At 43.6% G+C, this 12,368-nt stretch overlaps 1 protein-coding gene across 1 annotated transcript; it reads right to left on the bottom strand.

Annotated features, from left to right (window-relative positions):
- Positions 1–3,447: 3,447 nt before the first annotated feature.
- Positions 3,448–10,317, bottom strand: JAM3 (junctional adhesion molecule 3). The gene is made up of 9 exons (XM_009704758.1): positions 10,170–10,317; positions 9,301–9,405; positions 8,316–8,429; positions 7,298–7,450; positions 6,871–7,073; positions 6,427–6,526; positions 5,960–6,089; positions 4,682–4,736; positions 3,448–4,036 (listed from the first exon to the last, which is right to left on the bottom strand). The coding sequence occupies exons 1-9, from the start codon at positions 10,315–10,317 to the stop codon at positions 4,001–4,003; spliced, it is 1,044 nt and encodes a 347-aa protein (XP_009703060.1). The 3' UTR covers positions 3,448–4,000.
- Between the last annotated feature and the right edge of the window lie 2,051 nt (positions 10,318–12,368).

Below are 12,368 nucleotides of genomic sequence, written 5' to 3'. Positions count from 1 at the left end.
TGCTGTTTGCAAAGCTCATGGAGTGCTAGAAAGCTGCAGTATAAAGGAGGCTTGCTCTTCACTCACAGGATGTATAATTTGTCCATTTGGAAAACTTAAGAGCATAATATTGCCACAAGCTTAGCAGTAAATGCATTTATCACAGCTTGCAGGGAAGTGAGCAGCTCAGTTTATTCACTCGATCCCTCATTGTCCCTCTTGGTTATATACTAGAGTTGCTTTAATTTGAACAAAGGTAAAACAGCTTGTCACTGCCACACCCCTAAATCTGGTAATTGCACAGTACATCACCTCCTATTTGTTGTGCAGACTCCTGTGTGTATGAACAGCCTTAATGTTCTTTTATATGGAATATTTCCATTCTTGAACTATGTTATTTCCAACTATTAACATTTTATGAAAATAAATGGTTACAGAATTAATTCCACCCACAGCTTCTCCCCTCTTCTTGATCTGACAGAGAAATTATTTTTTTCTATAGATTTCTACAGCCTCTAAGTCTCTTCTACTACGTCGCTGGTATCTTAGGCACTCAGTTCAATTAATGTTGAACCCAGCAGCTTTTAAATATAGACTCTTATTTGACTGCAAGCAGGATATGAGTAACTCACTAAAATCAAGGTTGGTAAGTCATATGCATAGCTTTATGCTCTGTGCAGATAACTTGTTTATCATAAATGCACTCTGTAAATGCTGGAATCTGACCATTCCCGAGTCTCTCTGATGCCATGTGAACTTAACTGAAGTTTTTCCATTGTTAACTTCTATTACAGAGCTCTTGCCCCAGATTTCATTGAAACTTGAAAATGGAATCTGTTTTATTCATGCTGGTTTGCCTTACTCAGGTATGAACAACAGAAATGGAGTAGGCTTTTCTGCACAAGTGGTGGAAACAAAGAGGCTGAGGGTGCTTTTGCCACAGCCTTTCCAGAGGCACTTACCTCCTGCGCTGGAATCCCAGAATTTGCCCTCGCTTTCCCTAGTCTGTTTGAAGATCAGAGAAAGCTTCAAGTGAGGTTAAACTTTATTCTCAAAATCAAAGTCAAAACCTGGGAACAGGGGATGTATGGAATGGCTTTGGCTTAAGCAATGGTCAGTTATGGCCACACCCATTTATTTGGTACCTTCTCTCCTGCCTTAAAATATTATTTAACCACTTTGAATGGTAAACTGGAATAGTTTATTTCCTAATTTGTGCTTTTCTAGTTTTTGTTCTGTCCTCGAGCAGTATTTGAGATGAGGCCTGTGAGCATTAATCTTGTCTTCTCTAGAGAACCAGTGATAGACAAATGTCTAAGAATAAACAGCACCATACCTTGGACTTTCTGTAACCTTCAGCCCAATACAAGCTCTGACGGAAGAGACTGGCCCTTATTTCACTGAATTGAAAACAGAAGCCTCCAATAATATGACTGTTCAAAAAATCAAACCAAAACCAAACAAAAAACCCTACAAGAATGCTTTATAGCTTGGTATTTATGTAAAACATCCTTGGCAAAGTTAAACGTAATACATTAGTACAAACCTGAATATTATTCACAATGATACAATGAATTCCGTCAATCAGATCTCATGAGCTGTATCGGGGGACCATCTCCCCTTCTCTCGTTAGAGATGCCACTGTCACATTTTAGAACTGAAAAATAAGTCTTGATTCTTAGCTTGCTGGCTTTTCACATGAAGGCTGCCTTTGGCTCATGGTGAGACTGCAGATTGTGCTCCCATAGTGCCCAGAGCTACGCTGATTCAAACCTTTTCTCTCTCTCCCTTATTACAGGTATCCTAAAAGCAGCATAGAAAAGGAGTAGTGGATATACAGAAGGTGCAAAGGAATGTTACGCTCACTACTGTCATAATGATTAGAGGCAGCGTGCAGCCAGTGAACAGGACTGTGTGGCTTGGCTGAAGAGCATGTCTTAAGAAGGTAACCAGGATGTAGTTGCAAGACAGCGGTGGTAATGTCCGAGTTACACAGAGGACATATGGCTATTGCTGCCCCATCCTTATTTTTGCTTTCATTAGCAAAAGGAGAAGCGGTAACACTTTGCAAATGCAAACACAAATGCAGCAATGGCATGTCCAGCGAGGCCCCTAGGAAACAAAGCAATTAATGCAGAACACTAAAAAATAACACTGACAGTCCAAATCGTCAAGTATCCAAAATACTGTATACAGGAAAAGTTAAGACAACTCAATTCATATTGGAAATACAAGAACACTAAATTATGCTACATTAAAAAAAATTCTTAAACCACAGCACAGTTCTAGTGTTGCATCCACATCTTGCAGTCTTATATTACCCAATGCTGTTCAACACTACCAACATGTATGTTTCTGGGAAACACGTGTTTCCAATTATTCTCTCCAAAGCCAAGAGAACGAGATCTGTTTTTTTTTTTTCTTTTTTTTCTTTTACCAGCTAGAGAAAAGTTGCAACTGACACGTCAAAAGTGCTTTTGTATTGAGCTTTTGCTTTCCCAACTCCAGAAACAGTTGCCTTGGCTATGTAGTTTAAACCTGTAAAGTTGCCGTAGCTGTCACACTGTGTTAGTGCTTTAGGGAACTTGCAGAGGGGTAGCAAACGTTGAAGTCACTCTGTCGCCTTGTTGGAACTGAATCCAAAAGCCATCCCTGGGTATTTCTTGCAACAACAAAAACAAAGTGTTGGTCACTGGCAAGAAAACTAAGTTTTATATATAAAAAAGTTGATAGCTCCTGCCATAAATTTACAAAAACTATCCCTGAGTGACTCTGTTCTGTGTCTGGTAAGACCTCTTGTGACAAGGAAATTGCTGAAGCTAGCTGAAGAGGAAAGAGATGCTGTTCCACCTGCAGTTTTTTTATTATACTTTGCTGTAATACTGATATGCTCTGACAGTGCCATACTATAGCAACATTTGAGCTCCTCTTTGTAGCTTAAAAAGTAAAAAAATAGCTACATTACTTAAACACTGCTGGCATCACGTATTTACACTTTAAATAGAAATGTTACCTTTTCTGAAGTAATCAAAATATATCTTTGCAAAAAATTTAGAATGTGGGATTTTACAAAATAAATGGAGAAGGTAAAAAAGCTTGAAGATATCTCAGTACCTTTTATGGCAATCTTAGCCCATGGAAGTATTTGGCTTTTAATTTTCCTGAAAGGGATGTCTTAGCACTAGGTTCTCTGCCTCCACTATAAGCCTCTTTAATAAAAACACCAAAAGACGCAAGAGGCAAGCCTGCTTTGTGCAGATTAGAATGAGGGGTTACCTGCGTGCAATGAGTTTTCTATAAAGCAGCGAACAGAAGCAATCCTTCTGGCCTGATGCTGCCCGTGTTTCATGTTAGATGGAGTAATGAGAATTGAGTAAGTTTACAAAAGGGCTGAGAAAATTAGCTGCGTTTACTGCATCGGTATGTCACTGTAGGCTATGCAGATACCCCATTCTGCACCTGAGCGGTCAGAGTCAAAAGCGCAAGACAATCACAAATGTGTAGAAGTCACCAGCCAGGCCTGGGCAACAAGCTGCTGAGAGGAAGACTCCCCTTTGCATGGATAAATCTTATTCTTTGAAGTCCATCTATTGCCGTATCAGCACCTTTTTTTGTCTACTAGTAATATGTACTAGTAACGTCTACTACACGTTTACCTAACGCTGTTCCCCTGGTTGGTTTGCACATTGTGGCTGTGTCCCTGCAGCACAAATAGAAGGCAATTCCACAAACTTCCACAGCCCAGTCTCCTGGGAAGCATCACAACACTTCCTTAGTCCAAGGACAGGTTTAGGTGATCCTGTTGGTATCTCCGGAGGCAGGGGAGATGCAAGTTGGGCAGTGAGGAGTTACTTTAAACTTTGGCAAAGAAAAAGAAGATATACCGATAGCTAGCTATCAAGTTCTTGTGTGTTCCAAACTCTTCCAAGCGCACTTAATTCGTATTTTGCTCTCGCACTGAGTTCCTGGAGGAGGTATTCTCACACTTGCTTTTGCTGGTTTGCAATATTCTTTTGGCGTCTTATATGACAAACGAAGACTTGTGTCTGAAGTCACCCTGCAACAAAACAGTTCGGGATGTAGGAGGGATCTAGTGGCTTTCCAGGCAACTCTTTGTTCCTGCTGCCCCCAACTGCAACGTGCCCATGAAAGGTAGATCCAATCTGTGTAACTGCTAGCATTCTGTCTAGGTAGCAACCCCTTCCAGCTGGTAAGGAGAGGGAGAAACCAGTCATACTGGCCAGGTCCTCCTTCTCCTACTGCCCTCCTCACATACCGAGGCATGGCAGGGGACTATCTCATTCCCTCTTCAGTACGTCTGCTAATAGGGAGAGGCTTCTTCTCATCTTAAGCTTAGTGATCTATTCAAATCCCAAAATGCAAATTCTCTTGCAAAAGCATCGCGGCCTGCCCACTTAATCCAATGAAACTCATCCTAAGGGGGTCAAGCCATAAGATAACAGACAGAGCAGAGCTGCATTTGATAGCTCTTGGCATCAGTCACTTAAGGCAACTGAAACTGTTCATCATTTCTGAGGAAATGACTCAGCCTTCACCCTTCTGTTTTCTCTCTGTTCTACATCCTTGCTTCTCAGTGGTGCCCACTCTAAGAAAGTCTGTAGGCCCTAAAGAAGTTAGTAGTCCTCTGCCCACCCTCTTCCTCTCCTAAACAGAGAGATGTTAAATGCAAATCATTTGTTACCTCATCATCTGTCCGGATGTAGTTAACACCATCAGGTTTTGCTGGAGTCTTGTAGCTGAAATAAAGGAAAAGATCTCATTTCTGGGACAAGGAAACTGCAGGATTTTGGAGGAGAGGTGCAGAGAAAGATGAAAATTAGGAAGAGCAGTTGAACAAAAAAGCAGAGAGAAACCCAGCTCACCGCTGAAATGATAGATCTGTGCTTCTTCCATCATTCGCAATGACTGGGATTTTTTTCTAAATTCCCCTTCAGCACAGGGTAAAAAGATTGCTGTATGTTTCCACAAGACTAAACTCTGCAAAGAGATTAGCTGACTCTTTCCAGGGCTCTCCTGCTCTGGTCCCTGTGCACTGCCTTTCTGTGTGCCTCCTGCATTGTTTCCTGTGGCAATTATAAAGTTCATTTTAAACCTTCACTGCCGGGTGCCTTCAGCATTTTCCTTAGTTAGAAGGAAGCACCACTTGTTTGCAATCCCATAGGAATTCAGAATTTATATACGACTGTCAAGTCCAGCGTATGCCAACCCTCAGCTGCATTTAAATAGGATATTTGGAGCTTTTTCTGAAAAACAAGCCAAACAAAAAAAGACAAGACTTCTGCTGAAAAGCAACATTTAACATGGAACAAATCTATCTGGTGAGAATCTTGGTTTTACATATATTATCTCTTCTACAGATTCTGTAAGGACATCAAGGCTTGTTTCTGATGCTAATGCTGTTGGTTTTAACATTTTAATGTGCATTCTAAAATGGTTGGTTTTAATCCCAAATTTAGGTTCTCACAACTAGTGAGATTTCCTGTAGAGAGCCTACTCTTCTGCATATATTTTCTACGCATGTCCTGATGCTTGAAACTAATTGTGCAGTGAGCTCTGTTCATTAAATTGTAGACCTCATTATGCCAACAGCACAGAACCTATTGGACAAACACCTGTAGGCATTTAATTGTGCTGGTGCTCCCCTTCCCATGCAAAGTATGAGGATATTAGAGCACAGCTTTCACTCCTCTGTCTGGTCTTGGTGGCAAGCACAAGAGGAGCCATACCAAAACTCTCCCTTAGGCAAATAAACCTTTGGCACGGTGCAGGGTTTACAGTGGGGAATTGGATACTTCAAGAACTGCGTTCGCCTGTAGTCTTCGGTAGGGAACTAAAAAGAAATGTGTCCCAGTCAGGCACTGAAATACATTTTAGCCAGCAATTTCTGGCGCCCTTCTGACTACTTCATGCTAGCTGTGGCGCAGGGACTTGTACAAGAATTCTTTGAATCCCAGCTTACCTTTCCCCGCTTTCTTTGCTGTTTGCAAAGTAACCCCTTCTGTAGGCGCAGCAGATACCAAGAGTGATGAGCACCAAAACTGCTAGGACCACCAGGACTCCACCAATTATCCCACCAATATTGAGGTCATCTGGCAAAGAGAGAAGCCTTCATCCAGTATTTCTTTAAGGCACTAGCAATATTCTAGCTTTACATACACTAAAATGACATCTGTCAAATATTTTAACCAAACTCCAATAACTCATAGGGAACAAGCAAGTCCCTGATTCTGAGACTAAAACTGTTCATGAATCTGAGCAGCGTCTTAATGTTTCCCTGAATTTTTAGGTTTTGTTTTTTTTTTTTTTTCTTTCAAGTGTTGGGGGCTATGAGAAAGCAGGAAAGAATTAATGTTCTAGGATGTCCCCCTTCTTTTCCTATGGTGATTCATTAATCAGCATTGATGAAAAGTATGTAGAGCCACTCACAGACTTCCATCTCCTGCTCCTCACACTTGGCAAAGCCAGCATCGTTTGTTGCTATGCAGGAGTAACGGCCTGTGTCGCCTTTGTGCACAGCATGGAAAACCTGGTGAGGAGAAGAGGGAGGGGAGTAGGACGTGAGAAACAGAAGGCATTGTGAGGGTATAAACATGTATAAGTAACTCTCCCAGGCTTCACAGTGGGCTGTGAGACGTCTTCTTTCCCTCCTTCTAAAAAGGCCAGTGGTGCCGGCGATGATCAAAACCAAACAGCTAGGATATTCCATCATTAAACTTCCCTTTCCAACTCACCCAGATCCTAGAACACCTAACCTTCTTCAAATCGTACCCTTCTTGAAAGCCACGCGATGGTTTTTTTTTCTTTTACAAGCAACGTTAAAAATAACCTGTTCAGCGAAACAAGCCTTGATTATGTCTGTAAGGACATTACCAGAGTGCCTGTGGTGGGGTTCAAGGTGTAGGAGGAATTCTGGAATTTGGAATTCGATTTTGTGTCTGGTGATAAAGGTTCACTGTTGCGGTACCAGCTGTAAGTGGACTTTGGGTAACCTTCGTTCTCGTGGCAGTGAAGAGAGGCTGTCTTGCCAACAGGTACAGCTTTAGGCACAGTGCATCTAGGAGTCATAGGTTTCACTGTGGGAAAGACACAGAGCATGTGAATGGCACTGCCGAGGAGAACTAAGTAATTTCTGACATCCTTTCTGAGATGGCTGTGCTACAAAGCCATCAAAACATTCCATTATTTCCAGCTGGTTTTAAACAACTTCCAGAGTGCCACTGTTTCAACTCTGGAAAGACCCACACCCTCTTTGGTTAGCTAGCAGTGCTTGCAGAGGTAACTAGGTTTAAAGCAATACCTTGGACTGTGAGCTGGATATTTATCTCATCTATGGTTTTAGTATCAGAAGGTGCTGCCACTTCGCAGCGGTATGTGGCAGTGTCCATCCGGGTGGTGTTTTTAATCACCAGCGATGTCCGGCTCAGAATTTCTGCACGAGTTGCAAAGTCTCCTGATACAGAAGAAAGAGACAGAAAAAATTCAGGGTACTCACACAGACTAATTTTAGGTGTCTGAATTAGGTGGTTGATCTTGAACTCTTTCTGGAGTCAAGAGAACCAACTAAAAGGAACTTGATGCCTGACAGTTAAGAGCATTCCTTTCACCAGTGACCTCAAATGAAACCAATGCTGCTAACCATGTAAGAGGATGAACTGGAAAGCACCACTCCAAATCTCAAATCTCAAATCAGACTTCCAAGACAGCCTCAGGTCTTGTCTCCTTCAGAAGATTCATTTGGATGTGGCTGGTGGTCCCCCCTAAAGCACTGGAGTAATTCCAGATGGAGTCAAGCCCTACTGGCAGTCCTGTGTTTGAGTTTCACCATCAAGCCAAAGAGTCTGCTTCTAATCATGTGCTCGTGGGATGCGGCAAAGCACCGTGCCACCGCAGCAGTAAGCACTGACAGCTCAAGACAGAGATCCCTTCTGAAGTGGAGGTGGAGCCCTCCGATGTCATATGGAAAGACAGGAGGGGTCAGTGTCTGGTCCTGAGAGCTCAGATGCCCAGTGACCATGGAAGGACCCACAGGTGCTGGAGAAGGGAAGCTGTAGCATTTGCTTTCTCACCTGAGAAGTACCTCCCACCTAGGATCTCACTCCAGCTCTTTGTGGCTCCCCACTGTGAACTGTCAATAATGAGGGTAGAGAGCAAAGAACATCCTGCTCTCTCTCCATCTTGCACTTCCACTGCTGAACTCTAGTTCCAGAAGAAAGCAGCAAGACAGCCGGAGGTCCTGCCTTTTACAGACTTGTTTGTTCTCGGTTGTATTGTTTCTGAGGCTGTTTTGGAAGTCTAAGAACAATGAACCTTCATACCCTGCATTTTATTGTCAAAAAATACATAGGAGGTTTCGCCATCTCGGATTTTCTTCCACTCGATTCTGGGATCTGGTGTTACGGTGGATTTAATGATGCAGGACAGCTCAACACCTACCAGGAGAAATAAAGGAAATACAGATTAATAGGAAGCAGCTGTATTTTTGCTCTGCTTTAAGCTGTCTTGTGCAGTGTTTTATTAGGAGATCCTGCCCACAAAGCAAAGCCTTCTCTTTCATCTGCCTCACAAACAGAAACACTGCTGGGTTCCAGGAGCTATTGGGGAAGATGGATTTTGGCCAGCAAAAATAACAGTCGAACAGATATCAACTATGGAGAGAAAGGAACATGCTGTTCTCTACAGGCTCTAACTTAGGGCAAACAAGACCTTATGACAGGGTGAGTCCACAGCACTGTCTTGCTGCTAATCAGAGCCTACAATGTCAGTCAGGGACGCAGAATCTCCCTGGGTGGTGTCTGGTAATGTACTGAGGACCGTGATGCCTGGGGACAAATTCAGCAAACCCACTCCCTTTTGAAGTCGGCATTGTCATCTCCATCTTCTCTACGGAAGAGGGCATCGCAGCAGGGTTGAGAGGTGGCTTACCCAGCATCGCATTGCACGTCTGTAGGAGGGCCAAGGTAAAATACAAATTTCCCGACCCTCTTTTCAGTATATTAATTGCAAGGCGACCGCCTTTCCTCCTTTTGGGATCCAGTTCAAAAAAGCACTTAGGCAGACACTTTGCAATGCCGATGGCTTGCAGGGGACTTCAATAAACCATTTCAATCAAGTGCTTTGCTAAACAGGGAGAGATACCGACATATTCTTAAGCACTTTTCTGAATCTCAGGCTCTCGGTAGTCCTGCCTCCCCCAAGAAACCAGATACCATGAGCAATAAGCAAAATTTTTCTCAATTGTTTGGGCTGATGCAAATCCCCAGGCAGGGAGCAGTGCAGCCAGCGGGCCCCCGCCACACTCACTCTGGAATTCCTGCACCACGGGCTTGGTGTTGCTGGATGTCAGCTCCACAGCCAAGAGTCTGCAGCCTGGAAAAACAAACAGAAGGTAATAAAAAACCAGCACAGCTCATAAGTCACCCAGCTAGAAACACACTGCCTGCTGAGAAATCTTCTCAGCCAGCTACAAGGACTAACTTCCCTAGATAAAACCTATTCCTGGCTACTAATGCCAGTCCGGCAGGCCTAAGTTTATTTGTGGTGTAAATACAGGAAAATATAATTGTTAGAAGTAGCAATTAAAGAGGAGGATTAACCTAATGGCACACAAACAGTGCCAGCACAAGCCATTTCCTTGTGCCTTATGCTTATTTAGATGGTAAAGGAACTCTTACTCTGATAACGCAAGACTGAAAGTATTATTTTGCAAATTAATTTGATGATCGGGAACAGACAGGAAGCAGACCACCCTCAGGAGTGCCAGTCGGTTCCTAGAAGCTGAAATGGGCCAGGCCTCTAACATACAGCCATTACATCTTCAAGTATTTTAAGACTCAGTGTGGTAATGCAAAATGTGAGGTAGTAAATAATGAGAGGACTGTGATTCGGGAGAAAACAGAGGAGTTCAGCTCTTTGGCTAGGGTCTTAGCCAGACTGACACTGGGACGAAAGCTCAATCATGCAATGCTGCAAGGCATCCTTATACCACCAGCTATTTCCCTTTGCTGTCCGTCTTGCTCTGAGCACCAAAATGTCTCCAATTAATACAGTCATTTTCCCTCTTTCGCATATTATTTTATTTTGAAAAATCTGCCTTCCTTGTCTTTGCTGCTGTGCATTTCACCGGAGCAGGTACCAACAACACAGATGCGCTGACGGATGCCCACACTCACCATCAACTCTCTTGAGGGAGAAGGAAACAAGCAGGCAGTATCCAGCACGGCGCAGTAGGAAGAATGCAAACCAGACAGCAGAGGCAAGCCATGCCTTCATCACAGAGCGTATTTTGGAACTCGGTGTACTGGTTGTTACAAAGCCCATCACCTCTCAGTCAGACTATGGTATTCACAAAACACAGGCTGCTCCAAAGCCCTCTCTTACAGGAGGAGGATACATACTGTAATTGGTGCCAAATAATCAGCTACAGGGGTATGCCATGGCCCCCTATGCAACTTTGCTGTTACAAATCCAATCAAAAGTTTGTTGAAATCTAAGGGAGGATGCCCGCTGACTTCACTGGGCATTCGATCAAACAGCAAGTTAAAAGATGATGGAAACCAGTGCCTTAGTGACATGAGAAGGGATGTATCTAAAGGTTAAGACTGTATTACTCATTGTAAAAATGTCATAACAAACCCGAATAGAAAGCAAAAAAAGCAGCTGAAGGGAGGTGTGGAGACAGAAAGGATCTTCAGCATCATGATGGACAGCTGGAAATTCCTGTGTGCTGGCCTTCAGGGTGGCAAGTTTTTGGACAGAGAGAATCTGACAATCCGGGGGCAAAATTCCTCTGGTGGAGTGGATCAGACAGCGTAACAGAGCAAGGCAGCAGTCCGAGAAATACCCAAGAGCTGCAAAGTCACTCCCCCTGAAAGCTCAAGGGCCTTGAACACCTAAAATCTTTTCAGCATTTTTTAAACGTTCCCTGCCGATTCTGATCCCTCATTTGTTAAATGCCGACACTTTCCTCAGTGCCTTGGCTCTCGGTGCTTATACCCCAAAGACCACTGGGGAGAGCTGAAGTTTGGCAAGGTTTAGAAGCTGCCTTTGTGTACAAAATAATTGTTACTCACATAAACGCCATCGGCCGATGCAAACTAATAGTTGGCCCAGCCAAAACTGCTCTTAGCAGGACCTTTCCACCCTTCCCCCTTCTGCACTTGGGAGACTCATGCAGCATTTGGGAGAAATCCAATATTGAACTAAGATGACAGTGCTCTGGACTAGAATGTAGCTATCGGGGAGAAGTCCTGTGTATCAGAGCTGAAATGAGTTAACAGGGCAGTGCAGTGAGCACTTTGCTTTCAGTCTGCTTATGCTTTGCTTCGGAGAACCAGGAAAATGCCATTTTCAGAGCTGGTTCTCAGCAGGTCACAGCAGGTGCCCGGGTCCGGGTTTGTTTCAGTCAGAAGGTGGTCTAAGCAACCACGGGTAATTTGTTCAAGTCCGCTCTGAAGCAGAGCCCATTTTCATCAGGCCTGGTGCTTCCAGACCTACCCCTTGAAAAAAGGTAATTACGCTACAAGATGCTGACACGTTCCTTTCCCTCTGTTCATCTCTCGTCCTCTCAGGTGTGATCCTTGTCTGGGGTTGTGATCCTTGCTTTGCTCCCTCGTGAGCACAAACAGATTTCACTGGTCTCAGCAAAGCCCCAGAGCATTAGAAGTCACCAGAAGACAAGAAACAATCTTGGGAAAACCCCTTTTGAAATCCTGGGACACGTTTTCAACAATAGTGTAAGGCACCTTCAAACAAACAAGGCATTTGATCGCTTCTGCTGTGAGACTCCTGCTTCTGGAACCCAGAAAGCTTTTCTTGAGGGCTCAAGCCTGAGCTCTCAGCTTAACTGGGGAGATCCTGGTTGGCTTCCTGATTGGGACAGGTGGCTCTGATAATGCGTTTGGCTCAAGTTTTCAAAAGGGAGAGAGTTGTAGGTTCTGCCTTCTTCGGAGACAGCACTCTTCTTCCTCGGGGAACCGCATTACAAAGACACTGCTACAACTGAGAGCTTTCTTCCGAGACCTGAAGTAGCAGATGAGTTACGCTGCACCTGAAGAGCCACAGAAGGCAGCTCGCACAGCATCTATCTGGTCTGTACTATCCTATAAATCTTCCTTTTGGAAAAGCTAAAGAAAGATGGCGAGGGAAAGGGTTCCTCGTTCCTTAAAGGGAACTTGATGTACCAGTTTGGGTTTTGTTATATATTCTTGTTTACAACATCTTTTTTCAGAAAAATTGCGTCCCATCAGGTCGGTAGCATGGTAACAGCCCTACTGAAGTACATCTACTGTAGCTATGATATAAGTTCAGTTGAAGGTGAAGACAGTAATACCACAATGTTGTGTTACTCCGAAGGAGTTACGACTCTAAAA

This window comes from Cariama cristata, unplaced genomic scaffold (genome assembly GCF_000690535.1).
Source record: "Cariama cristata isolate BGI_N322 unplaced genomic scaffold, ASM69053v1 scaffold3040, whole genome shotgun sequence".
Taxonomy (NCBI): domain Eukaryota; kingdom Metazoa; phylum Chordata; class Aves; order Cariamiformes; family Cariamidae; genus Cariama; species Cariama cristata.
Note: the sequence above shows the minus strand (reverse complement) of the source record. Positions and strands in the feature narration are given on the sequence as shown.